Raw genomic sequence first — 26678 nt, 5'->3', positions numbered from 1 at the left:
GTGTGACATGGTTAACCATCAATATGTACAGGTGGATTAAAACGATTACTGAAAAATGAAAGTGGTGTATTAACAAAACAGCTGGTTTGATCTTGTACATTCAGTCAAGCAAGTGATGTATGTTAATGTTAAAGTGTTGGTGGAGTCTTTTGGCCTAGGTAGATAGTAAGAACAAACTTATCTGTTACATTCATAAATCACAGAGGTTTCCACACAATGGCCAGACAGTAACTGATCTCGACAGTGAAAGCAGAGCTAACAGCAGCTTGTCTAGCATGCTCGTCTCGCATCAGTTTCCTGCCAAAAAACAGACGTTTATCCACGTTGTGCATGTGCAAACAACCAGAAAAGGCTGCCGGTCTCCTTTTATTGGGACCTGGATATGGCCTGTGGGTGAGACCATAGTGAAACGGAGTTAATCTTGCTTCCAGAGACAAAAGGCAACAAGATAGTAGTTATTTCAAGGATGGATGCAGACCACTCTTTAACATGAAAGGAGAAAGATTCCTTTTACAATGGCAAATTTTAATGGTCTGTTATGAGCTCTCATGGGATGCCACTGGCTAACAGTGGTGGTAAGCAAATACTCCCAGTGCTACATGCTAGCTGCATTGTAAACCTTTATCTTTCCCTGTAACCTTTTACCTACAAAATCTATCACATTTGCATTCAGACAATTTGCAGTTTTTATAAGGCACCATTTAGCGTGGGAGATGATTAGCAAAATCATACTTGGTAGAGCAATGTCATTATAGTGGTGATACTTAATAACTCATGAATTAAACCTTTTCAGGTAACTTTCACATCAGTGATGAAGTTTTTTTTTTTTAATGTTGCTTAAGGGGAAAACTTAAATTTTTTGTCTAATAGTTATTGTAGTGGTGGAGATGAGTGTCCTTCAAAGGGTGGCTGGGCTATCTCTTAGAGATAGGGTGAGGAGTTCGGCCCTTTAAGAGCGGCTGCAGCTCCACATCAAAAGGAGCCAGCCGACTTGGATGAGTAGGATGCCTCCTAGGCGAGGTGTTCTGAGCATGTCTACCAGGAGGAAGCCCAAGGCAGACCCATGACTTGCTGGAGAAAATATACCTCTCAACTGGCTTGGGAATGACTCTGCATTCCCCTGGATTAATTGGAACAGGTAGCTGGGGTGAATAAAATGTCTGCGTCCAAATGGAGATAAGCGGTAGAGCATGGCTGGATAGAGTTACACAGCATTCTGGGAACATGTGACTGTTGTTATAATAATAAAGAGGTTCAAATGAGTCTGCAATATTTCTGAGATTTCTCACAGACTTCGATTATCGGTGTTGGGCTTGCATTTGTGCTAAAAAAAAAAAAAAGGTACACAGATGCTAAACAATACAGTTTTTATTATTTACGTCTGAAAATATTTTAATTGATAATTATGTTATGACAAACCCAAACCCAGTAAAACACAGTTAAGTCATTCGAAAAGTGACAGTCTGCGTTGGCAAATCATCTGCAGGAAAAGCAAGTAACTCGCATCTACTTAAACGACCCCTTCAGGCCGTCTCTCTCGCTAACCCTAAGCCTGCTATCAGTTTTCATCAGCGTATGTGTGCGCTTGTGCACGTGTTACTGTGTGCACACTAACATACTGCATCATCTTTCTGCAGAAGGTCACTCCTAATCTCATCATTTGTGGATTTTCTCCCTTCAGCTGTACAATCCCAGCTGAACACAACTCTTGTGTTTCCGTTTTTGTTTTTTGTCATCCTGACTCGTCTGCAGGACAGCAGGCATTCTAATCCAAGATTTGGGTTTTTAGCAAAAAGCCACCATCTGCTAGCTTGATCTTATCATGCCATAAAAACGTTTTGATGGTAGACATTTAGAGTAAAAACATAATATGAGCAACTAGGTACTAAAATTAAATGTAAAATCTCCATTCTGTGAACATTAGAGTATGCCAAAGGTCAGCTTTTATCCTCCGACTTTTTGAAAGTGATTATTATTCAGTTTTAATGTGTCAAACCCAGCAGGCTTAAAATAAAAATGTAAATAAGTTTACTCGTTAGTTACTTTTTTCCCCCAAAGGTTTTAGAGAAATCCAGTTTTTGTTTTCTAAGCAGGGCACTTCTTTCTGTGCATAGAGAGTTTTAAGGTTTTGAAAAGAATTTATGAAGTGTGACATTAATGCACGTAAATGTACTTCTCCATCAATCTGTTCATTTAGGGCCGTCTGCTGGTGAAAACTGGGCGCGTCCACCTAGGCGAGAAGGTTCTGCGTGATGCGGTTCAGATCCACAGCACCTCCCACGAAGCGTGGAGTGGACTGGGTGAAGCTCTTCAGTCTCGGGATTGCAACCAGGCCCCCGACTGCTTCTTGACAGCCCTGGAGTTGGAGGCCTCCAGTCCCATCCGTCCCTTCACTGTCATCCCCAGAGAGCTCTGAGATGACAGCCTTGCAGTGGCATGGAGGTTTGGGTTGGGGTGAAGATTTTGGCTATTTGTCAAAATGCTAAAATCTAATGATGAGCTGAAGAAAGACAATGGAATCATGAGCTTTAAATCAAAAGTTAGTTTTGCGTATTGGGTCTGTTTTCTTGCTGTTGGGGAGATGAACAGACTGGTATCACTCATGTATTTACGATATTTGAAGACAAAATAAAATAAAATAAAATGGTATCTATTTCCCCAACTAGTTGGCAAGTGGTTGCTGTAAGTGGCTGGTGGTTGCAAGCATATAATTGGTTGCAAAGAGGTAAATTATGCAGCATGAAAGACCTTGATTTGACTGATTTGGTTGCTACCAGGTTGCCACAGTCAGGTTTGTAGTTTGCAAACTTGTCTGCAAACACTTGCCGAGTGGAAGTGAAACTGAAAAGTTCAACACAAACAGAAGATCGAGACTGCCCAAAGTTGAAGTAAAAGTTGTGTCTTTCATGCAAATTACAAACAACCCGGACAAGTAATGATGACAATCAGGTTTTTGGTGCAGCAGCCTCCAGCAGCCACTTGCCAACTTGGGCTTTGCAGGACTATGTTAATTATGAATTGTGGGAAAATTAAGACTGTTTTCAACCAAAAGAAAAAAACAAGTTGACCAAGTAAGTGCACTTGGTCTGGAGAATTCCCAGTTAACCAAGAAAAAAGACCTCCAGCATAACCAGTCTCAGGAAGGGTGCTTCCATCCCTGTGTGCTGCAGGTCACTAAATTGAAGATATAAGTTTTCATTTTCTGAAAAATATTTATTTTTATTTATTTTGCTGTTTTGGACTGAACTAGGTGAGCTGTCTCCTCGTGTTTCATATTTTTCTTAAGCTAATGTGACTTCAGGTTTAAGGGACAGAGGTTTGAGTGGTATTTATTTACTCATCTAACTTTAGTTTGTTTTCCAAAATTTTAGCCATTCCTTCATCAAGTATATTTTAAAGAACAAAGCGTTTAACAAATCACTTTTACCTCAACTTGAAAAAGTAATTAATCTCAGCAACTTTCTTTGTTTCTTTGATAATTATCAGTTTAATTGCTCCACAGTACTTATGTGAAGCTGCTAGCTTCTAACACCACCAATTGTATTAATGCAGTTTGTGCGGATAAAGAAAGAGAGGGCTTTAGGTCTTTGCATATAAAAGACGGCTGTATAGAAAGTTAATATTTTAGCATAAGTAGCGTTCTGTTGCAAATCTCCTATGGAGTCTATGGAGGGATATTTTTAATGATCGCAATCACCGGGTTCATAATTTCAGAGATGTGCCGGTTACATCTTGACATAAAAAGCATGTTGTTGTGTTCTGATACATGTGGCAGTGCAGATAGGTGGATATTGTACATGCTGTTTATCACAGCAGCAGCTCCACTTCATTATTATTTGGACCTTTGATGTATTTTTGATGATGGCCTTGACTGGTGTAGGTTTTTATGCACACATGCAGGCACAAACACTCCCTCCTGCTCATCTTCAAAAGAACCAGCATAAACACGTCACTCCATATGGCATCATTATATGTGTGTACATGACGTATTTTAATACATGTGTATCTGCTCCCTCTGAATGATCCCTCTGGGATGTTAGCAATCTTCTGTTTGTACGGTACAGTAGGCCCTCATCCATGCACATATGCATGGGTGTGTGTGTGTGTGTGTGTATGTGTGTGTGTTTTGGGGGGTGGGGGGGTGCTTGACTCATCTGTTCATAATGCCGTCCATTATAAACAACAATGGCTTTTAAAAATCACTGCTGGATTTTGTATCTTCACCTGCCTTGTCACTTGTGACTAATGGGCATCACTTCCGAGTGCCTAACCACATAAATGTGAGCAGTGGGACTGGGCTGCTGGCTTATGTAATACTGCCAGCACAGTTTTCTGCCTCCAAACTCCCTCCTCCTTTCCCTCCCTCTTTCTATTGCTCTCTCTCGCTCTCTCTCGCTCCCGCTAACCCTCTATGTCTCTTGCCCTCTCCCAGCTTGGCTGATGTGATGTGATGTGGCTTCGTTGCCTAGCAGCCATCCCCTTGTTTGAGTACTGGGGAAGTGGAGAGAGATCTGGTCCTCTGAACAACATACATATACAGTGGGAAGACACAAACAGTCACTACACACACACATACACACACATACACGACGTGTGGTTTTACAAGTTTGACAGTGTCTGTTTGATGTCTGCTGCTACCATGTGAGGAATGAACTCAGCTATAATCAATGTCTCGGGCTGGTGTAAATTGATTTGTGTTATGGGAAGAGTCCCTGGCTTTGCTTTTAGAGAAAAAAAAGCCGTCTGTTCTTCTCCCTCCCTGCAGCGTTGCAAGCACCAATCTCTACCTTCCCTGTATTCTTTTTTTTTTAAAAGAGCCGCCCACACCCCGATCGCTCTTGGCATGAAAATCCCTCATTCATCAATACTTCGATTTTTGGACATGGAGATTATCTATCACTATCGCCTCTTTTCTGCCATCGGAATAGTCTATTTTTACTCTTTCTCCCTCCTCACTCACTGACTCTCCCTTGTTTCCGTCCTCTCCTCATTAGCACCGTGTGAGACACCTACACAGGGGCTTCGGAGATGAATGGTCTAATCCTCAAGGGGAAGGAGTGAAGTATTACATGGTGCACAAAGATACACACATACTCTGACAATGAGAGACATGCGATGAAGTCATTTTGAGGTACAGCACAAGTATATATGCTTAAACATTTAGTATACACACACATGTACACACATTCATACTTACACTGTCACTGTGATGCCACCCGTGCACATCACTCTGGTGTCACTTTCATACCTGAGCAACACACCCTCCACACCTCATGATAAACAAACGTACATGAACCGCGGTGACCGTTTTGGGGGAGGTTTCTATGCAAGTGTGGTATTCAGGTCATCAATGTGGGATGCCAACCTGGCAGGGGCACATGGAGGGCACGGGCTGGGGCGGATGCTGCTGCTGCGGGGCGCCAACAAGGAAACCGTAAACCATCACTGTGATGACCAAACAAGGCTGGGGAGTCATGGATGGGTGAGGGGTGTGATGGAGGTTATAAGGATCAGGATGTGGTTTCATAATCTCATTTATTATAAAATGACAGATGCGTCGGAGTTTGATCCCAAGGGGAAAATGTGGTTCGAGCATTTTCAGTGTTCACGTGTTGACGATAAGAATGTATTCAAAATGCTGTAAAAATCATTTGTAAAATAAAAATTAAAATGTTTTGATGATTGAGATGAATTTTCAGTTTAAAAAAAACAAACAAAAAAACTCAATAAATGTTTGCCAGTAGTTTTACTATGAGTTACACTATGGTGCTGTTAATAGCTTCAAATTAGCATCTGCCTGAATCAATATACTTTTGGCTATAATGAAAATGTATCATCATAAAATCCACGAGTGTCATTTTCAAAGGTTGCTAAAAGATTTATCTTTTTATCATTTTTTCTCATGACTGCCTGCTTTCTGCAGACTTACTGTACTAGCTAGTAGGGCAGTTAGCTTGACCTAGCATAAAGTTTAAGGTAATAGAGGAAACTGATTTTTTTCTAAAGGGTAAGTAAATCTGTTTACTGTAACTTCAAAAGGTTGATATTTAACACATTGTGTAAAGTCCAAAGTAGTGGAATTTTATGCCATTTTTTTAAATAATGCAAAATAGATTTTTGTACTAAGCTATGCTAGCCTTAAATTTACATTTAACAAACAGATATCAGAGCTATATTTACTTTAGTGCCATTCCACAATTCTGACTCTTATGTTACAATTCCCAGTGTTACAGCCTGACAAAAAGTGTTTACAGGTTGGTATACAAGACATTTTTTGCCACTGCTGATAGACGGATGCCAACACTGTTAGCTAGCTATGGATACAGGTTGCTAACGTTTCTAGTATTATTAACTTAGCTGTGTGAATAAGGTCAGTTGTAGCTCTGAAAGAATCTACATGCACCATCTAAAATCCTTTGCCAGACACTAGAATATCTGATATACCTGCTTATTGATATAAAATAGGTGTTATATTACTCTCACATTGTTGCCACCCTGCTGCCAGCCTCATTTTCTGGACATGCTCTGGCACTAATTTTTATAAGGCTGAAATTTTCAAGCAAGCAGGCCCAATACCGCCACAGTAAACAGCAGCCTGGCCAGCAGTTTGTTGTCTTCCATCAATCGCCAGATCCAAAACTTGATAGCCCTCCAGCGCTGTTGGTCCACGTTCCACACACTGTGCGCCAGCACCATTACCCACTTAAACAATGACCCCCTTGTTCACTAACAGTCGCTCATTGGAGCTGATTAAATTTTTAAATGTCATTTAATAGAAGTGTAATGTACCTCCTTTGTGTCTGTCAGCAGCTTGAGATGGGCGGTGAAAGGATACCTAGTTACCTCCCGGTGTGTCGGACCGCCTGCTAAATTCCTTGGTCGTCACCTTAGTGTAGGGCTGTAGTGTTGAAAGTGAATGAGCCTGAAGCCCTCTGAACATAAACCTGCAAATATCTTTGTCTATCCTCACTCCTGGTGTTTCAAGATGATGTGTTATACAGATGGAGCTAGTACTGCAGGGCCATTTTAACTCAATGCAATGTCAGTGAATAAACAATGGCTGCACTGTTCAAGGGTTTATTTGTTTGGAGAACTTTAGCTGGGACTTAACAAACCAATAAGAAGTCCCACACCAGTGCTGGATTAGAGTATTTTTAAGTAACCTCACATTCTTTGAAAATTCCAGTGGTCTGCCTTCGTCATCGCTCCGAAGCCGGGTCACATTTTCTCAGCATGTTGTTTAGTGTTAGCTGTTAATTTGACATCCTCAACTCTGGTGGAGCTGAGTAGCACGGTCAAATCTTGCTGTAAGCTGCCAAAAACACAGATTTATTCCAGACGTTCAGCGATGCGCTGCATTGCTTCTGAATGGCGACCGGATCTCATTAAGCTGTTCCCAGAAAGAGGAGTTGATGTTTGGGCTGCTTGTATGACTTACCCTGGCACCAGATGTTCTTGTACCCATTAAATGAGAGAATTCCACTGTGCCAGCGCAACTGAAAGCATGCTTAATACACCTTTGCCGACACATGAAAAACTAGCAGAGGTAAGAAATAAAAAGAAGGACAATGTGTGTGTGTGTGGCAGGATTTGTTGTGTTACTTTGATGTTTGTACTCGTACATAGATTAAGAAAAATTGATATGTTGGATTATGTTGATTCCCCACGGAGCCTTTAAGAAATGAGTGTGTGTGCACGTGCTCGCAGGTTTGCGCATCAGTTTGCAAAGCGCATTTTAAAAAAGCAAAAGATCACAAGCGCGTGTGCATTCGCTGCATTGCACGGATGTGCAAGTGTTTATTTTAATGCACCGTGCATCTACGAGGGTGAGCTTGATTGACAACAGAAGAGCGGGTGCCTGGCCGTGCCTGTGGTCAAGGCAGGCTGTGGGAGGTGGAGGGTGTTAAGTCGTCAGTATGAGGCATATGTCAGAGATCAGTGCTGTACTGTGGAGATCATTTAGATGAGAAGGGAGGAAGGGCACCAGGGGTTGATGGAGTCAGAGATTACTGGGGGCTTGATGCCTTGACCGCAGGCCATTCTGGCTGTTTGTTACACACAAACAAACACGCACACATATCTCTCCTACTGTATCTTCCTTGCAAGTGCTGACTGTGGAGATCCAGCTCTCCAGAGAGTGTATGCAAAGCCCCATGTTAATAAGATTGCCTTCCACTCTGAGTGGTAGTGTATCCTCTTTTGTCTCTGGAATAATGACAGGGGGAATAAGAGACTGGCCCTTCAACCTCATCAAGCTTTTAAGTGTCAGCAACTGAAGGAAAACAGAGTGTGTATGTGTGTGTGTGGGAGGGCTTTAACTGTTGTCTAAGTAGATGTGCTATGATAGTGCTGCACAAGACTTCCATGACCACCGTCCCAAATAGTCATGTCAAGACATAAAAGATTCAGCCGGATGCCTCAGAAGTAGCTCGTAACCTCTTCCACAGCAGCTGGCTGAATTGTCAGTGGTGTTTTTTGTTACCTCGCAGATGTTTATGGTCTGCTTAGAATGAAAATGTGAAAAATCACTGTGGAAATCCTCCATTTTAACACACTGAACCAGACCTAGTCAATTAGTCCCACTTCATGGACTACAGCAGTGAAAGATGCATTTAAATGGGTGTTTTTCTAGCATCATTCGGTCGTTCGGTAAAACAATAAGCTGTAAATGCAACGCTTAGATACAATCAGCTGTGCTAAATTGAAATTGTAAGTTCAATTCAATTCAGTTTTATTTGCAAAGAGCAAATTCCCTGAATGAGCTTTGTATTGTAAAATAAAGACTCTACAATATTAGAGAGGAAATCCCAACAATTACACGACCACTTATGAGCAAGCACTTGGTGACAGTGGGAAGGAAAAACTTCCTTTTAACAGGAAGAAACCTCCAGCAGATCGAGGCTCAGGCAGGGTCAGCCATCTGCCGTGACCAATTGGTAAAAACAAGGATACCCATGAAACGCCAGTGGTCTAGACCAGCGGTCCCCAACCTTTTTTGCGCTACGGACCCGTTTATGTCCGATAATATTTTGGACTGGCCTATAAGGTGTTGTGGATAAATACAACAAAATAAAAACAGTACCGGTACCCCCCCCCCAAAAAAGATTTATTCATAATACACGGGAAAAGACACAGGGAAACCGAGTTAATGATAAAAACTATAAAAAACAAACAAACCATAAAAACCCTGAAAACCATACATTTCACATGCGAGCCTCAACTCTCGTGGCCCGGTACCAAACGGCTCATGGACTGGTACCAGTACATGAGCCGGGGGTTGGAGACCGCTGGTATAGTTGGTCTCCAATGACTCTCCGTAGCCTCTTTTTACCTGCTGAAAGTTTCCCTGTGAATACATCAGCCAGATAAATAGCTTGTAAGTCTGCTGTTTGGGCCTACGCATAAGAACGAAGCAAAGGGCTGAAAAGCCCTAAAATATTTCACACAGATGAGGGAAGATGCGATTGCGTGATTACAAAAATCCACTCGATCCCCCATGAATATGAAGAGTACAGGTGAGTGCAGCTTCAGTGTTCAACTAGCAAAGAGATTAGGGTATGCTTTTTTTAAAGTGAGGTAGCTACTGGTGCTCAAACACTTGATGGGAAATTTACAGATTCTGGACGATTTTCTTTTCTGTGAATCAGCTTTAACATAACTGTTCTTCATCCTTACAATATTACTTTATGCGTTGTACTCAGTGTTGGTCAAGTTACTTGAAAAAAGTAATCAGTAACTAATTACTGATTACTTCCCCAAAAAAACTAATCCCGTTACTCTACTAGATTACTTATTTTCAAAAGTAATTAATTACTTAGTTACTTAGTACTTTTTAAAAAACACGATTTACAACCTGAATAGGTGATAAAGCGATAGATGTTCAGCCAATTCTACTTTTTCTGCATAATCCATCATACAAAATGTAATCAAATGGAAAAGTCTCTTTTTAAAACTTTAAATCTTTTGACTTATGCATCAAGCAAAATTTAATTATATGCAACATTGTCTGACTGGAAGAAATTTGTTTAACATTTAAACTTATTTTCTGCACATTCCAGCACATAAAATAAAATATTTTTTTGTGTGTTTACACTCACTCTTTCAAATAGATGCAAGTGAAACAGCAGAAAATAAATAAAGTCAAAGACTAGCGGTCCTTTTGCTCTATTTTCACCTGTAAAGCAGGAGTGGGGTAGGCGGAGGTTTACCCTGGTGCAGGTGTGCCACAGCAGTCAGTTGAAGAATCCGCGAGTTTCTCTGTGAGTTTCCCATTACGTCGTAGCTACTCGGTCCTTGCTCGGAAGTTTAGGGGGTTTTTTTGCTGTAAAAAGAAGTTTTCTTCCCACGCACAATGGACACTAATGTTTTTGTCACTTTTTACGGAATCAAACTCAAAGTAAGGTCAGTACTTCCATGCTTTAAACGCTGCACGCTCATACTCTCTCCCGCACTCGTTATATGATCCATTGTTGATCTGCACACAGCTGTTGTCACAAACGTCGCACTCGCTTACGTCACTGTCATGAGACATTCTCACAAAAAAATCACGGTTTTAGTAACGCAGTAACGCAGCGTGCTTACGGGAAAGTAACGGTAATCTAATTACCATTTTTGCAATAGTAATCCCATACATTACTCGTTACTTGAAAAAAGTAATCAGATTACAGTAATGCCCATCTCTGGTTGTACTTAACACAGCACTCAAATACTTAATAAAGTGGGCTTTAATCCCTGGATCTCATTAACAGAGTCTGGCTGGGCCAAAGAGCTGAGTACACCTCAGTTCCCTCAACAACTCTGCAATAAAGCAGTGCATGCATGCTCAGCAAAAGTCCTGTCTGGGTAAATAACAGTGTCCAGATTCCTAACAGTAACAACTTGTTTGTTATATCTGTGCCTATCCCTTATTGCATGGTAATCTACAACAGCATTATGTTCACTTAGAGGCGATTCCTATCTGCGCTGCTCTCCGTGTCCCAAGCTTGTTTGTTTCGTTGAAAGAAAGAGCGAGTATGTGGAGTAGGTAGCGATAAGAATAGCTGTTTTATTGTGTGCCACTGCCTTGGCCTCTAATACCGAATGTGTTATCTGAGGGTGCAGCATGCCACACTAAGCTATGTGCATGTGACGCATGGCTGAGCAGCATTCCTCCTCCTGAGTGCATCGCAGGGCAGAGATAGTAGGAAGGCAAAGGCAGCCTGACTGCCAACAGAGAGGGAAAGAGGAGCGAGAGAGGGAAGAGAGATGAAGGGAGGGCGCAATACCGGGAACATGTAGTTAAGTGGAATGAAGTACCCTTTGTTGCAGATAAGATCATTCTGCTTCCCTGGCCGGCGTCACTAAAGCAATTTGAGCACGACGAATGTAGCTGATTATGTTGTTGGCAGACCACAAAATCCCTCACTGACATGCAGATAAACGTTGCTCCAAGTAATAAAAGACCAAAGGTTTTCCCTCTTTCATGCAGCCATGATTTTACTTTTATCTTATATTTAAAACACTGGATTATGTGACTTCACTCTGTAAGTTGAAACAATGACTAAATGCAGGGATGCTTGTATCATGGAAAATTAAGACGGCTCCTTAACATCTTTGTGCAAACGACTTCCTGAAAGGATCGTAGGTCCCCGGTCCTGGAGTGTTCTGTGAAATACACAAGTAACTGTAATTACTTTTCAATTTATAATATATTGTCAGTTTGTAGCTTTCTAGTATGAATTCAAAGAATTCTAAATGCTGTAACCTTTGATTGCTAACAAGCAAGAGACTGCAACCAAAGAAACAAACAATATGGGGTCTAAGCTTCAACACATCTCAGTATTTAATATCCAAGTACTCCAAACACTACAGGAGGAAGGGAATGCCATTCATTCAGAAGATATCCCCTCAGTTGGTGTTTGGTGCAGAGCGGTTTCTATCACATCCATCTAAAAATCACCCATGAGTGTTCAGCTGAAAGCCTAATCATACGATTCACACCATTAGCTTTCTTATAAGATCGTTCAGTGAGACTCTACGGCCCACGATTGGAGGCATTGTCTTCCTGAAAGAGAGCACTCCATCGGAATGGAAATGTTCACAGTATATAGATTATAAATTAAAACAACTTTGTATTGATTCGCAATACAAAAGGCATGTCTGTGAGTATCATAATGTATGGATGTTACTACAGGTTGAACCCTAATGTATCTGTAATAATTTATAGACTCTGATGAAACAATCTGATAGAAATAGTTGCTCTTTTATTCTATATTCTGCTCTATGCATACTGTTACAAAGGTTCATACTTATATGCAATAAATAATATGGTCAATGTTTCAAATAATGAGCTCAGAATATGAATGAGTAATACCTGCCAGCCAAAACTGTGCAATGCATCAAATTGTTGGCCATATTTCCTAAATGCAGCTGTTATTTTAGGCACTTTCCTTACGGAAACACTAACCAGTTGATCACTATTGACTAAATATCCTGCCATCTGTGCCTCAACCCTCTATCGAAGTCATTTAGGACTTTTCCTCCTGCAGTCTTATGCAAAATTCGAATCGTCCGCGCCTGCTAGACTCATTGTTTTGCTTTGCATCTGCTTTCTCTTTTAATCTGTCTCCAGTCCGTGTAATCCGCGCCCCATTAAATCAATTCAGTGTGTGTTTGATTTCTTTATCTGTTACATAATCTTGTGATGTTATATTTTATTTACAGGAGTTATCTAAATCCAGTTTAATAACTAATCCCTTTAAAATCAGATGAATTTCCATTAAAAGCATGTAAAAATCTGATCATCATTTAAACAAATTGAAAAAGCACCTAATAACATAAAAATGTTCTAATGCAGCTAATGTAAAATACAAAGTCTTAAATTAGTAATCACGGCATGTAGAAAAACACAAGAAATGTAAATAAGACTCACTGAGTGCACACCGTGTAGCCGCGGCAACGTGGATTTGAAACAGGAAGTGATGGCTTTAGCTGGTTTGGTCTGTGGGTTGTAGTGGCATGGAGCAGGGCCATCTTTCTGAAGGAAATAGCGGTAAAATATTGATGTATCGAGGTTAATCACAGAGTAACCTCCAGGGTGCTTACCCACCAAGCTTAGAGCAAAATTGTCAAAGACTGTAAATAGAAGATGAAGATGTAGCACCAAGATGGCCAAAATGCTCCAGAACAAGAAGCTTCACCAACTAAAGGTTGATATCAGCCATTTCTATCGTTTATATACAGTTCACAGGTTCATGGTGCACTGCTATTGATTTGATGTTTGCTCATGAAAACCTGTTGTTGTCCCAGTCTGATACTCAGTCATCTGAAGGATGTGCTAACCATGTACACCACTTCTATTTCGAGGTCTTACATTTAAGACATACAATATATCAATTCAGTCCTGACTTTTTAACCTTTGCCAGCAGATGTGTGGTTAGGGATGATGGCACCGGTTCTGACATAAACGGTAGTAACCAGACCGAAAAGCAGCGCACATTTCGGTGCTTTATTTCGGTGCTTTTTTTTCCTGAGCTGTGATACACTTTGAATTCTAGCCAATCATTTTACGTTTCCAAGGATAGTAGGCGGGTCCAGGTACGTACATTCTTTTAGAGCAGAGCTACAGATCAAAAATGCCCAAGGCGAAGAGGTCAAAGTCTGGCTGTATTTCACAGCAAAATATGCAAACTCAGCAGCCTGCACCAAGTGCTTTAAGCTGATACTGTGATACTGTCAAAGGAAGTAACACCTCAAATCCGATGAAACACCTGGCGACGCATAGCGTTTTTTTTTAAAAGCCGAAAAATGCGCCGTATTTGATAGCTTGCTGCGAGACCTCACACCGAGCACATCTACTGTGGGTGTGGTGCCTGTTATCGGACCCGGAGTTTGCAACATCCAAAAATACCCAAAAACCCGAAGAGGAGAGTCCTGGCCCCTAGCCCTGCCAGTGTAGCAGAAATGATGACGGATGAAGATGGCAGCAGCAGCCGTTCTTCTCTGCGTGAGTAGCTTAATGTTTGTGTGTAATTTACGTTGAGTAGGCTAACCACGTTATTATATTAATGCATGTAAGGTGAACTAGAAAACATCATCATAGCTACATGCGGCTGTCTTCTTGTTTGATAGCAGATACTCCCTTCACCCTGGCCAAAAAGGCTAAAATGACCAAAGAAAAAGTGGAAAACAGCTAAACATGAGAGGTTTTTGGACAAAGTTTGTGTTTTTTCCATTGTTTAAACACTGCTTCCAGCCCAGAGTGATACCATATATGCCCTATAGCTGCAGAAAAGGCTAACATTGTTATCTTTTTACAAAATAACAGCTGAACATGAGAGGTTTTTGGACCGATTTTGTGTTCTCCATTCTTTAAGCACCGGTTCGAGCACCGTATAAGCACCAGCACCGTTTCAAAAGTACTGGTTTGGCACCGGTACTGGATAAAACCTAAACGATACCCATCCCTATGTGTGGTACACAGATTAGCATGTTGCATCACAGCAGCACGGTCACTGGTTCAAGCCCTGACTGGAGCCTCTCTGCGTGGCGTTTGGATGTCCTATCTGTACTTGTGTGGGTTTCCTCTTCTTCCCACATTCTAAAGACATGTTAGGTTAACTGGTGAGTGCATATGAGATAAAGTGTATGGAATAAAGCACAGTATGAACTTATGGCATTAGTCACACATGGCTTGTGGTCTAAAGAGCTTTGAGTGGTCGCTACAACAAGACAAGCATTTATATAAATATCAGCGCATTTCATCACAGGTACGTTCAAGGCTAGTTTCTGTCAGAACTCGGTCAGTCCTTCTTCCTCTCTGTGCCTTTCACTTCTCCTTTCCCGTTACCCACTAACACACATACTGGTCATCACCAGCGGCGTGCCATGCAGAAATAGCATCACCCCTCCTCCGCTCTCCTCCCCAGACATAAGACTGTCGTCCTGTCCCTGAACACAGGACGGGCCTTTTATTTTCCATCCCTCCTCGATTCTGACAGAAGAAGACAGGATAGTGCTTTTTCCCCTCTACCCTGCTCCTTGCAACAGTGGCTACTACCATTACATGCCATTTGATTCCAGTTGCCAGCTCACTTGATCCTCGGTACCCTGCCTGCCAGCACCTCGGCACGCCTGCCCGATGCTAACAGAGGTGCTAATGCAGGTGTATTTCATGGGAGTCATCGGGCAGCTGTGAAACTCTTGTGCATGTGTGTTTGGGCCAAAGCACTTGGCATACTTTCCTGCAGCAGTACAGTGTGTAAGAAAGGTTCTCCTGGGCGACGTAGGTACTTGCCATATTCTGCAAATGTCTGTGAAACTTTTAAACTTTGACTTCTTTTTCCACCGGTGCCTTGATATTCATTAAAGTTTTAAAACCTTTCTAAGATTAGGTGAAATCAAAAAAAAGAAAGAAATGTCTCTAAAAAAAAATTCTTAGGAAGGTTTTTATGGAACTTTGCAGTTTTCAGTTGTGTAGTTGAAGGTATCACTACTTTATGGGAAAAGTGCAAATGGAAAATAATAATAACTCCACCCACTGGGTAGATCTCAAATATGTTCAGCCGATTAGAAAAGACATGAGATTTCTTCCTCTGGGGGTCCTAAATGAATGCCACTGCCAGCCGTACAGTAGGCCACATTAACAGATAACAATAGAGAACATCCACATCAGAATATATGCAATTTTTAAATGAATTCAGGCGAGTTTAAATCTCAAGGCTTAAATCTCAGGTAGTGCAGTCAAATGAAAAGAACAACATATAATCTGAAACGCAAAATTTCACCAGGAAGGAGAAATTAAGTCAAATCAAGCTAAATAAATAAATTAAATAAATATACTCCATGTAAGAAAGTCAGATTCGTGTTATTCTGAGTTACAAGTGGAAAGAAATTTCAAATTCCCCGCGCTGGGCCACACCGACTTCATCATCACGTACCATTAAGACTCCTCAGCTTTGATATTCTAATGTTTCCCACATGCAGCTGCTTAACCTTTGACAAAAAAATCTTGTCTCTGAGTTGCTTTGACACCAGCGATGGCAGAAAAACTGCTCCCAGCTCTGTAGTAATACACCCTCGGGATTTCTTAGCGCCTTTCCTTCTCTGTCACACTCAGCAGCTGCCAGCGCAGCTCAAATATCCATCGGCTACCAGCACCGACGCTGCAATATGAACCAAAGCTGACTGGTCAACCAGAGCAGTGCCATAACAGGCCCTCAAATGGGGGGAAAACGATACAGTCAGAACCGCCCCTGGATTGGCTTTCTTCAACCCTTGCGGTTGTCTTAACGGCCTTGTGCACATTAGGTCATAGCTTGTAATCAAAACCTATTGAAAGTGTATTGTAAGGAAACTTTTTGTGGACAATGGAAAGACTGAATGTTGTTAATAATTGGTTCTGGCGATCAGATCCTACTTACAGGCAGAAAGCTGATCCGCTGCACAGTCGAGCGAAACATCACATGCCTGCGAGAACAGGAGATAAGAGAAGGAAGGGGGCAAAAGCACAAATAACAATAAGGAGAAAAAGCGAGAGAAGAAATGGATAAGGAAGTTTGTGATCGACGGCAGAGGAAAGGAGAGAGCAGCCTGGTGATTGCTCCTCCATCTTTGAGCTGCATGGAGGTGAGAGAGGGAACCAGAAAGCCGGATGAGGAGGAAGGATTTCGCGATCAAGGGATGATTCATGGCTTGTCTGCGCCGCTGTGATCTGAAAGTTAAAGAGTGGCTGTTTGTCGAGCGCTTACTTGCAGGGGATCTTCTCCACTGGTCTCGCTGTCACATTGTAGTCACATGGCGAAGTGTTTATGTGCTAGCAGAAGGAGAAAAAGAAGATAAAGATGTTTTTTTTAAAATATATACACGAAAGTATCACCCTGAGTTTGTTTTTGTTTTTTGAGGGGGGCACCTATTGTGCTTTAAGTAAAGTATGGATGATAGCCGGTTACATCCAAATAGACTTCCACAACGGAGCAGTGAATAAATATTGCTGAAGTAAATTACACCCCTAGGCTAGTGAAAGCAGAAGTCTATCATTTAAAAGTTTCTGCTCATAATGACTTCAGTCTCTATGGGGAGGTTCCCAGGTTTGACTCCAGGGCCTGAAATCTACACCTGCTAAACTTTACTGTTAGTATATGTGGCTGTAAAATAAAAGATTTTCTCTTTTTATTGTTTTAACAAATAACCATTTATTCTTCCACGCATCAATAACCTTAACTTGCTGTATTTATTGTTAGTTGCATAAGAGCCAGATTAGTTTGATCCTATTTTCTTGTGCTGCGTGGCACGAAGTGAATTCAGCTATGTGAAGGAAAACGTTTCCACTGGACTATATGCAGTCCTATGGAAAGCTAAGTAAAGCCTTGCTGCTTCTATTGGAATTAATGGGGCTGGTAATGTGGTCTAATGCCTAATCAGATGCATTTGATTGATTGATCATTAACAAACGCAAGCATTTCTAGTTTGCTCATCTGTGTAACTGCAAATTCAGGGTCAGACCGTACAAATGGTAAATGGCCTGTATTTGTATAGCGCTTTTCTAGTCCCTAAGGACCCCAAAGTGCTTTACACAACCAGTCATCCACCCATTCACACACTGGTGATGGCAGCTACATTGTAGCCACAGCTACCCTGGGGCGCACTGACAGAGGCGAGGCTGCCGGACACTGGCGCCACCAGGCCCTCTGACCACCACCAGTAGGCAACGGGTGAAGTGTCTTGCCCAAGGACACAACGACCAAGACTGTCCAAGCCGGGGCTCGAACCGGCAACCTTCCGATTACAAGGTGAACTCCCAACTCTTGAGCCACGATCACCCCCAAACAATACAATGCGCAGAGAAAATGCAAAAAACAAAGGGTTGTCAAGCTAAAATATCTTGTATTAAGTAAAAACAAAATATGCCAATGAAACAAGTGAAACTTCTCTAGTTTTTCTCTAGTTTCAAGATTCACTGTTTGAAACAAGTTCCTTCGACTCACTGAAATGTTGCCCTGTAGCTGATTGTGTCTTCTTTTAAGTGTAATGAGATAATTTTGACTAGAAAATAAGACAAATATATTTGGTAAGATTTTGAGTTTTTGTAGTGTAGTGGACAGCGCTGTGTTTGGCAAATCCAAACAGAACATATCAGCACAAACACCTGATACCAAGTGTCAAGGACAATGGTGGAGGGCTGGTTATTTGGGCTTGTTTTGCAGCCACGGGACCTGGGAACCTTGTACTCATTGAGTCAGCCATGAACTCCTCTGTAGAGTGTTCTGCAGTCAAATGTGAGGCCATCTGTCCAACAGATCAACATTGGCCCAAACTGGGTCATGCAACAGGACAATGATCCTAAACACAGCAGCAAATCTGCAACAGGATGTGTTAAAATGTCTCAGAGTCTAAACTGAAATGCTGTGGCAGGACCTTAAGAGAGCTGTGTATAAACTAATGCCTGTAAGAAACTGATAGTCGTAAAGAAGCTCCCCACCTTGATTTGTTGACGTCATACTGGGTCATTTAAGCTATCTCAGTGCTTAAATGTTAAGTATAACTTCTTTACTCTAAAAGAAAGGGGAACAATTTTGAGGTGCACCTTGTTTTACCGGTTAGTAGGTAGTTACTGGAGCCACCTAATATTGAACTGGGCTGTACCTGACCCACGATGTAAACCTTTGTTGTGTTAACTCAAGTAAAGAAGCTTCATACTCAGCAGCAATTGGTTCGGTTACATTTCGCTTCTGTCTCAAGTGAAAGCAAAAACTATGCAAACTTTCAAAAAGAATCACTAAATGAGTCTCAGTGCTACCTTGTCTCTAATTCCGAGGGTGAAAATGTCGGGTCGGGGGCAGTTCTTGAAAGAGTAGGAAGCCTGGTGCATCAGGACTTCCTGGGTGGAGTCTGTATATTCATACGCTCCAGGCAGCAGGAGATCCCCCTTACGCACACCCAGGGTCTGGGTTTTTCTGCCCACACCTTTGAAGCCATAAGTTTTTTTCACAGGGTTCAGGTCAGCCTCCTCAACGAAGTCTCGGACGTGGTAGGTTCCCGGGATGGGTGTGTCCTGGAAGAGTGGGAGCATGGGGAATCTGTGACCCACATTTCTTAATTTCATAACTATTTTACAACAGTTCAAAGTCTGACATTTTGGAACAATGCAAGAGTGATGCTGCAGTAAGTTCATGGATGGGTGACCTCATGAGAGACAGCTGTTGAATTCCACTGAAGATGCCAATTTCACTCAATTTCCAGCAACCAGAATCATCGAAATCATTGATTAGTTGAAGGTTAATATTAATGTCATTATTTTCTGATGCCTGTCGTTGTGATGTGTCATTTTACTCATACATGTAAGTGGCATGTGGGTTTGGGGCTGTGCTGAAGCACACACTTGGTTTCAGAGAGTCAGTGAAACCAAACAGCAGTGCGACACCTACTCTCAGTGTCCCCAGCCACCAGCTCCCCCGGTCACACAGCTCCACCGTGTCATCACCCTGCAGATAGGGACGAGGCACAGGTCACACCAGGCTGCTTCTGCTATGATGACATCACTATGCCAACGATGTGTTGATTCGTCTCCCACCCTGTCCTCATGAAACCACACACAGAGTTATGAGGGTTTTAAAGATAAAGCCTCACCTTATCTGTCTTGTGACCACTCCGGGACATGTCACCGGCTTCAGAGGCGACTTTGTTTCATCGTCCTGCGCCGCGCTCGCTGTTGTTCACTATCTGCTTAATGGGAGATCCAGTGACACCTGACCACCATTAAAACAGGGATCGTTACTATAGCAGCAACTCCACTATCGATCAATTTTTCAACAAGCTGGCCTCGCAAGGGGAGCTAAATTTAGATTGGCTAGTTTGGCTGAGAGTAAGACACATCGGTGAACCAGCACCGAGGTGCTGTAGGTGCTGCAGGTGGTTATGTGGTTGTCACTGTCTGCATCCCATCCGTCCATCATCTTACATTGTCCAGTTTCCATAATCATAGGGATGGCAGTATTCAACATGTGATATATGGAGGAATACTGTGAATTTAATACGAATACACAGAAAACAAAGCAAGATTGCATCTCTTCTTCATCACTGTCTGTGTGTGTGTGTGTGTGTGTGTGTGTGTGTGTGTGTGTGTGTGTGTGTGTGTGTGTGTGTGTGTGTGTGTGTGTGTGTGTGCATGCGCTTACACCTGAGATCGTACTCCAGGATGAACTCTTCTTCCCTCTTTATTTCAGTACAGCAAAATTCAAGACCGCCAGCTGAAGCGAAAATCTCACTCTGGGAACAGAAAGCGCTACACTCGGCCTGGTTGCCAGGCTACATGCAGCACATGGCTGGAAGGAGCCAAGAATTCATGCTTCCGCTGCTTGTCAAGGAAGTCTCATGTGACACCACAGCGCACTAGGAGACATACACACATCTTCACCCTGACTCCCTCATGTACAGTCATCTCCAGTTCAGACAAGGCATGAATGCAGGAGACAGCTTCAGACTAGTGTCACATGTGCAGCGTAATTAACAACTTTTGTATAAGCAGCCTGCGATGACACTTCATCTGTGAGGGTAATTTTTTTTTATTTTTTTTTAAAAAGTCTTGTGATAATTGGTTTTAACACGATGAGAGTTTCTCGTGTGATCGATTCACACCTGAAATCGCCGCGGTGGCTCGTGGTGTTCCTTTTCGTTCTGTGTTTTGGAACTGCAGCTGGTGCCGCGTGAAAGCAAGAACCCACTCATTTGTGTCACTGCGCATGACACGAGACGAAGCAGAGTCAGATCGGGGGTAGTGCAGTTACCTTTTCTGTGTGCTAGCTGTCACCTCGGTGCATTTTGTAATGCTCTAAATGTTTAAATGTGCTTCCACAAGGGAGCTCTGAGTATGCATGATTGGCCAAGCCACAAACAACTGCAGCCTGCACTGCTCCCGGGGGGGTGGAGGTCAGACCCCTCACATAACTTCACACATAAGACAAGTTTCATCCGGTTCAGCATTATGATAAAAGCTACAACCCTTAGAAAAAAATACTTATGGAAACACCACACTTGGTGGATGTTCATTCAACTTTTACAGCAAATGAACAAATCACCAGTACAGTGCTGTGCAAAAGTCTCGAGTCTTTACATTTTGCTGAGAAAATGAGAAATAGGTGCACATTTAAATAGAAATTCAATGTATGAGGCAAAAAAAAGACGTTGTACAATTCTAATTAGCTTGAAATTCAATATGACCACCTTTGTTGTTTAACTGTAGTCACTCAGTGCTGTACCTTCCTCCTGACATCTTCCACACATGTTGATGATGATTTGAACCAGAGATTCTACATTTGGATTCATCACTCCATGAGACCTGTTGCTACTGATTTTCAGTCTAGTTATTGTGTAATTTGGTGATGCAGCCTTTTCCTCCTGTTACCTTTCCTTGAGAATGATCTTCCGACAGCCACCCACTCCACTGAGGGTATTTCTGATGACGCCTCAGTGAAACATAGATGGATCAACCAAAGCACCAGACACAGGTCTCAGGTCTGTGTCAAGTCTTTGCCGGGTTTCTATTTCCTAAGGAAGTGACTTTCAGATACTCTCCACATGCTATTGATTTTGAAAGCTGCCACTTCTTCCGTCCCCGACTTGTCTAGGTTTCTCAGTTTTTCAAGGTCACACTTCACACTGCCAACAAGTTTTCAGCTTGTTGTTGCAAAATAGCTACTTTATGCCTATTAAACATATCTTTGACATTTTTCATAGATTAAAAGTACAAGTCTGGATCATCGGAAGTAAAATACAAATACATAAGGAGTGGTTCCAGACATTTGCTCAGTACCATATGACACCAAAATACTTGTACTAAATATTCAGGCTTTCAGGTACATGCATCCAGCAAACTCGGTTAAATTATTTTGATTCGCCATAGATATGGTTAGAATAAAATCAAGAACAAGATCATCCCTAGTAATGAAAAAAAGCTTCAGACTACATCATAGCAAAACTTCAGTCTGTGGAATGAGAATGGGTCCCAAATTAAATTGTACGTTTGGGTTTTTTAGCTTAGTTTTCTGACCTGACACTTTTTCCATCTACCTGTATGTGTTACTTTTATAACCTTCATTATAAAAGATTGGGACCTGATCCAAATTTTAGACAGCTGAGAAAACCCGGCATCTTCTGTCAGTCTTTGGTTGGATTCCCTACTTGAATAAGTCGTCTGATCATCCTATCATTTAACCTGTCAGCTCTCCTTTTTGGAACATGTTTCCTTTTAGTCACCCAGTTGCAGCAGCTCATTAAGGTATGCACACTGTTTTAAAATGTATTTGCATATTTAGGTTTGTGCAGATATTTGTATTAGAAATGCAAATTACAAGGTGATTCCTTGTTCCCTACCACCACTGGATTCAACAACAATTTGTTTTTAGCTATTAAACTTAGCTGTGTGCAACATCACATTTACTGCAACGCTGCAAAAGCCAGATGCACATCTCCAAAGTGCAGTGATTGCATCCCCCCCTCCCAAAATGGGCTGCAAAAAACAGCAAACAAATTTCACACAGGAGGCAGCACAGAGGTCCACAATAGAGCTTTATTTTGTCATTCATCAAAATAACAAACTTAGTATCTCTGCAAGCTACTGTAACAAACTCATCAGAAATAAAACAGAAAATAAGAGTCCCACACAGGTACACCTATTTACACCATGGTTTCTGATACATGTTCAGTCACCCACATCTTATGATTGGGGGCAAATGCCACGCAAGACATGAGGCAGTCAGGTCCTACATGGTGCTGTGCTGGCTCTAACACACACGGCCTATGCAGTCAGATGGGTGAGCTGGACAGTACAAGGCTAATCTAATTTCGAGTACCATTGTGTGTACTTCAAAATAGAAGCCTTTGATCCCACTCAGTGCTTTTATTTTAATGACAATGCACATCTGACGTGAGCTTTTCTGAACATTAAGAGGCATTGGCTGATGCTCCTCAGTGCTGTTGGGGAGGGGGGTTAACAGGGTGACTTAATTGGTAAACATCTCATGTATTCCAAGCAACAAGAAGGAGGAAAAAAAAAAAAAAAAAAAAAAAAAAAGAAACCAAACCTATCAAAACTGGAGCATCCTGTCTTCAATACAAAATGGGAATTATTACAGGGTATACAAACTCAACAATCCATAACTGAAAACAAGACAATTTTCAAATATGGGTAGATTGTAAATTTTATTGGAAAAAAAAATAAAAAATATACAACTTGGAATGGATTATTTGACCTGTGGTCATTTAAAAAAAAAGAAAGAAAGAAAGAAAAAAAAAAAAAAAAAGAAGAGTAGTGAGTAAAACATTAAAAAGCATGGTAAAATTTGTCATTTTTCTGGTATATAGAACAGCAGATACAAAAAGAGTTTGTACGAGTACCTAGGAGATACACCCGTGTCATTTTTTGCAGTAGTGCAATGCTGAGATTTCCATATATACTTTGTCCGTAGTCCATGCAGAGTTTCAACTTCTCTACATCGTTTCCATGCCAACAGTGTTGCCAAGTGACAACCAGCTGACAGGTTTCCAATGTCACCATGCGTGGAGGGGGCCCCCGAGCACATAACAGGAAAATTCCAAGTTCTCCAGCTTCCAGGGGCCTCCACGGCATCTGGTTGTATGACCGTTCTGTCACTCCAAAACACCATGACAGCAAAAGAAAGGGACATGGGGACAAGAGCCTATGCAGTTTACATGCAGTTCCTTTGGACAGCAGAAGGGGCAGGGATGAATAGGGGCTATTAAGATTTTACAGATAAATTACACAAAGAAAAAAGGCAAATTATTTATATACGAAATCTGTACAAGGCCTTCACTTCGCCGTCATCATTTGTACGAACTCTGCAGGGTTGAAGAGGGAAAAAAAAAAATTATAACATTTTACATTTAAAAAGTCAGCCCAAAATGTTTACAAAAAAAAAAAAAAAAAAAAAAAAGGACTAATAGAGAACTATATACCAACCTTCATAGTTGACCTGTCCATCCCCATCAATGTCTGCTTCTCTGATCATTTCATCCACCTCTTCATCAGTCAACTTCTCACCAAGGTTTGTCATCACATGGCGCAGCTCAGCAGCACTGATGTAGCCATTCCCATCCTGAGAAATCAGGTCAGTCAGTGAGCTCCCCTTCTTACAAACTACAGTGCATATGTACACTAGAGTGGCTGGATGCATTTACCTTGTCAAAGACACGGAATGCTTCTCTGATCTCCTCCTCGCTGTCTGTGTCCTTCATCTTCCTGGCCATCATGGTCAGAAATTCTGGGAAGTCTATCGTTCCATTTCCTGAAGAAAAAAGTTTTTAAAAAGCAGCACATTTGAGCTACTGACATCCAGCACAGTGACCGTGTAAACAGCTGGAAGCCTTTGAGGTTTGATCGAGTTCTCACCATCAGCATCTACTTCATTGATCATGTCCTGCAGTTCTGCCTCTGTGGGATTCTGGCCCAGAGAGCGCATGACTGTGCCCAGCTCTTTGGTAGTGATGGTGCCATCTCCATCCTTGTCAAAGAGTGAGAAGGCCTCCTTGAATTCTAGTTGCAACAAAGAGAGTTGGCTTTTTAGTGAGGGGAAAAAAAAACAAAAACCAAACCTGTAAAGCAATCGGCAACAACTGGTAAGACACCACAACATCACGTCACAAAGCCCACTTTTAAGACCAAGCTCATAATTATATCCTTAAATGTCCATATAAATCAACTCCGAGAGACTGATGAGACTCTCTCGAGTTCTAATGACAAGTTTCTGGCTAAACAAGAGCAGCGACCACGAGGCGGAGCAGAAGAGGGCAAAGTTGTGCTACATCTACGACAAATGACAGCCCCGTGCAGCTTTGGTGGAGCCCTGAGGGATGACGAACAATGACACACTCATCAAGCGTGATGAGGCCAACAGGCAATGTGTAGTGGCGTGCAGCAGCTTGTCAGTGTCAGGAAAACTATGAACCTGCCCTGCCATTTCCAGGGTCAAACACATAGGGCAACACCCTTTTTTGTTCTGACAGAGAGGGCCTGCTGTGCACAGCGGGAATATCAACAGGGACTGATTTCCATGGGGCAAGCCGCAGGTCATGCGGGAAGGTAAAAGGAAGCCACTAAATCGTATGAATCATCTTTATAGACTTTACAGGCCTGCAATATTTACATAACACCTTATTGTAGCATACCAGCGCACCAAGCCCAGTATACTACCACAAATGTTCTTGTAGCACTCCCATTTCATGAGCAAGTACTTCACGCCATACGCAAGCATATAAAGGTGAGCACCAACAGCTCGCCAGAATGCACAGCTCTTTCAGATTACATCATTTATTACATGGCAACCATGAAAATGCAAAGTTTTCCATGAGGGAGTCCTTAAACGCTCCAGTGCCAGTAAGCAACAGCGGTTTCTTTCATTCCAGTTTTATGACCAGCAGGCTGCTCTGTGGAACGCCTTAAAAGGCAAAAGTATAAATCCACTGCAATGGGATGCAAAGATCCATAAGGCAGGCCACTTGCAGTTATGAGGAAAAGTAGAAGATCAATGCAGCCATGTCTTACCAGCAATCTGCTCTTCTGTAAGTTGATCAGCCTGTAATATACACGAACAAAACAGCTTTTAGTATGCCAGACAAGAAAAAAAAAAAAAAAAATATATATATATATATATATATATATATATATATATATATATATATATATATATATATATATATATATATATATATATATATATATATATATATATATATATATATATATATATGCCTCGCGTTACACTTTCCTGCTTAACCCCCCCCCCCCAATATGCTGGTTTACGTGGATTCTCTCAAATTTACAGCCGCGTTTTGACACAGCTGCTACAGCTGACGAAAATTATGTTGTTACAACAGCAATATTTAGTACTACCAGTAAATTTGCACAAAGGCATTTTCTTGACTGTAAGCCAACACTTTGTCCTACAGGAGGAGGGGGGAAAACCCAAAAACGCCACGCCATTGGCAATTGCTCGAAATATTGGAGCGATCGTCGAAGTCCCCAAATTTGCGGTATGAAATTAATGTTGTACAATTTGGCGGTAAACGTTAGCTAGGCAGAGCCGCACTTAGCTAGCTACCATTACATGCCGGTTCATCAACTCAAGACAACGCCACACACGTTCAGCACAATGAGTGACTAATACAGCAAGTAATACCGCGTTTAACTAATAGTCACAATACAGCTTACTCGTTTAAAGGATACTACTAGGCGGGACACTAGCTAGGACGCAGCTGAACTGCCATAAAAAGCAACGTTATTGGGACACTCGACGCACATGCACCATTTTAAGTGTAAATGCGTAAACGGTGCTCAACAGACGTTATACTTTCATTCAGACTAAACAGAAGGTTCCTCTGACGGGTTAGTTTTGCCTATCTACTGTAAAAAAGACGTTTGCTCGGCTAGCAATGCGGTAGTTACAGCGGGCATTTTTGAGTTACGTTTTATTTCCGTTCATTCCGACCGGAAAAAAAACAACGGTTTACGAACGGATCCGACCCGCAAATGAAAGCCAGTCTTATTTCCCTTACCATTTCGATGTAGATGTAGTGGCTAGTTCACGACAAATTCGTAATAAACCTAAGCCGAATAAGCTTCCAAAACTCAACACTCTCTATGAACACACTGACACAGAGGCAACTGGACTCGCCTTTAACGGCTATTC

The 26678-nt window shown here is 41.8% G+C and overlaps 3 protein-coding genes across 9 annotated transcripts in view; 1 reads left to right on the top strand and 2 right to left on the bottom strand.

Moving 5' to 3' along the window:
• The window catches only part of ttc7a (tetratricopeptide repeat domain 7A), a 201483-nt gene that overhangs the window by 57667 nt on the left and 117138 nt on the right, over positions 1 to 26678 (top strand). For 2 of the 4 annotated variants that reach the window (XM_085183503.1, XM_085183505.1), the window contains exon 20: positions 2198 to 4807. The exons of 1 other annotated variant lie outside the window; for it this stretch is intronic. In XM_085183503.1, the coding sequence (XP_085039629.1) occupies positions 2198 to 2416 (219 nt within the window). In that variant the 3' untranslated portion in view covers positions 2417 to 4807. Of the gene's footprint in view, positions 1 to 2197; positions 7547 to 20201; positions 23057 to 26678 lie in introns of those variants that run through there. One more of the 4 variants, XM_085183501.1, reaches the window with a different exon arrangement.
• stpg4 (sperm-tail PG-rich repeat containing 4) lies at positions 10003 to 20244 on the bottom strand. 4 transcript variants are annotated; one of them, XM_085183513.1, is made up of 8 exons: positions 20154 to 20244; positions 19606 to 19724; positions 19404 to 19460; positions 18776 to 19030; positions 16728 to 16792; positions 16401 to 16446; positions 12911 to 13015; positions 10003 to 11643 (listed from the first exon to the last, which is right to left on the bottom strand). In XM_085183513.1, exons 2-8 carry the CDS (start codon positions 19633 to 19635, stop codon positions 11584 to 11586), a joined length of 618 nt encoding a protein of 205 aa, XP_085039639.1. In that variant the 5' UTR covers positions 19636 to 19724; positions 20154 to 20244; the 3' UTR covers positions 10003 to 11583. The 4 variants fall into 4 exon arrangements, with proteins under 4 accessions (XP_085039639.1, XP_085039638.1, XP_085039637.1 ...); XM_085183512.1 differs by lacking the exon at positions 20154 to 20244 and having other exon boundaries at positions 10003 to 13015; positions 19606 to 20056; XM_085183511.1 differs by lacking the exon at positions 20154 to 20244 and having other exon boundaries at positions 18776 to 20056.
• calm2a (calmodulin 2a (phosphorylase kinase, delta)) lies at positions 22524 to 26670 on the bottom strand. Its single transcript, XM_085183514.1, has 6 exons — positions 26545 to 26670; positions 25535 to 25565; positions 24383 to 24526; positions 24172 to 24278; positions 23954 to 24089; positions 22524 to 23832 (listed from the first exon to the last, which is right to left on the bottom strand). Exons 1-6 carry the CDS (start codon positions 26545 to 26547, stop codon positions 23804 to 23806), a joined length of 450 nt encoding a protein of 149 aa, XP_085039640.1. The 5' UTR covers positions 26548 to 26670; the 3' UTR covers positions 22524 to 23803.

Source organism: Neolamprologus multifasciatus, chromosome 13 (genome assembly GCF_963576455.1).
Source record: "Neolamprologus multifasciatus chromosome 13, fNeoMul1.2, whole genome shotgun sequence".
NCBI classification, from domain to species: domain Eukaryota; kingdom Metazoa; phylum Chordata; class Actinopteri; order Cichliformes; family Cichlidae; genus Neolamprologus; species Neolamprologus multifasciatus.
Note: the sequence above shows the minus strand (reverse complement) of the source record. Positions and strands in the feature narration are given on the sequence as shown.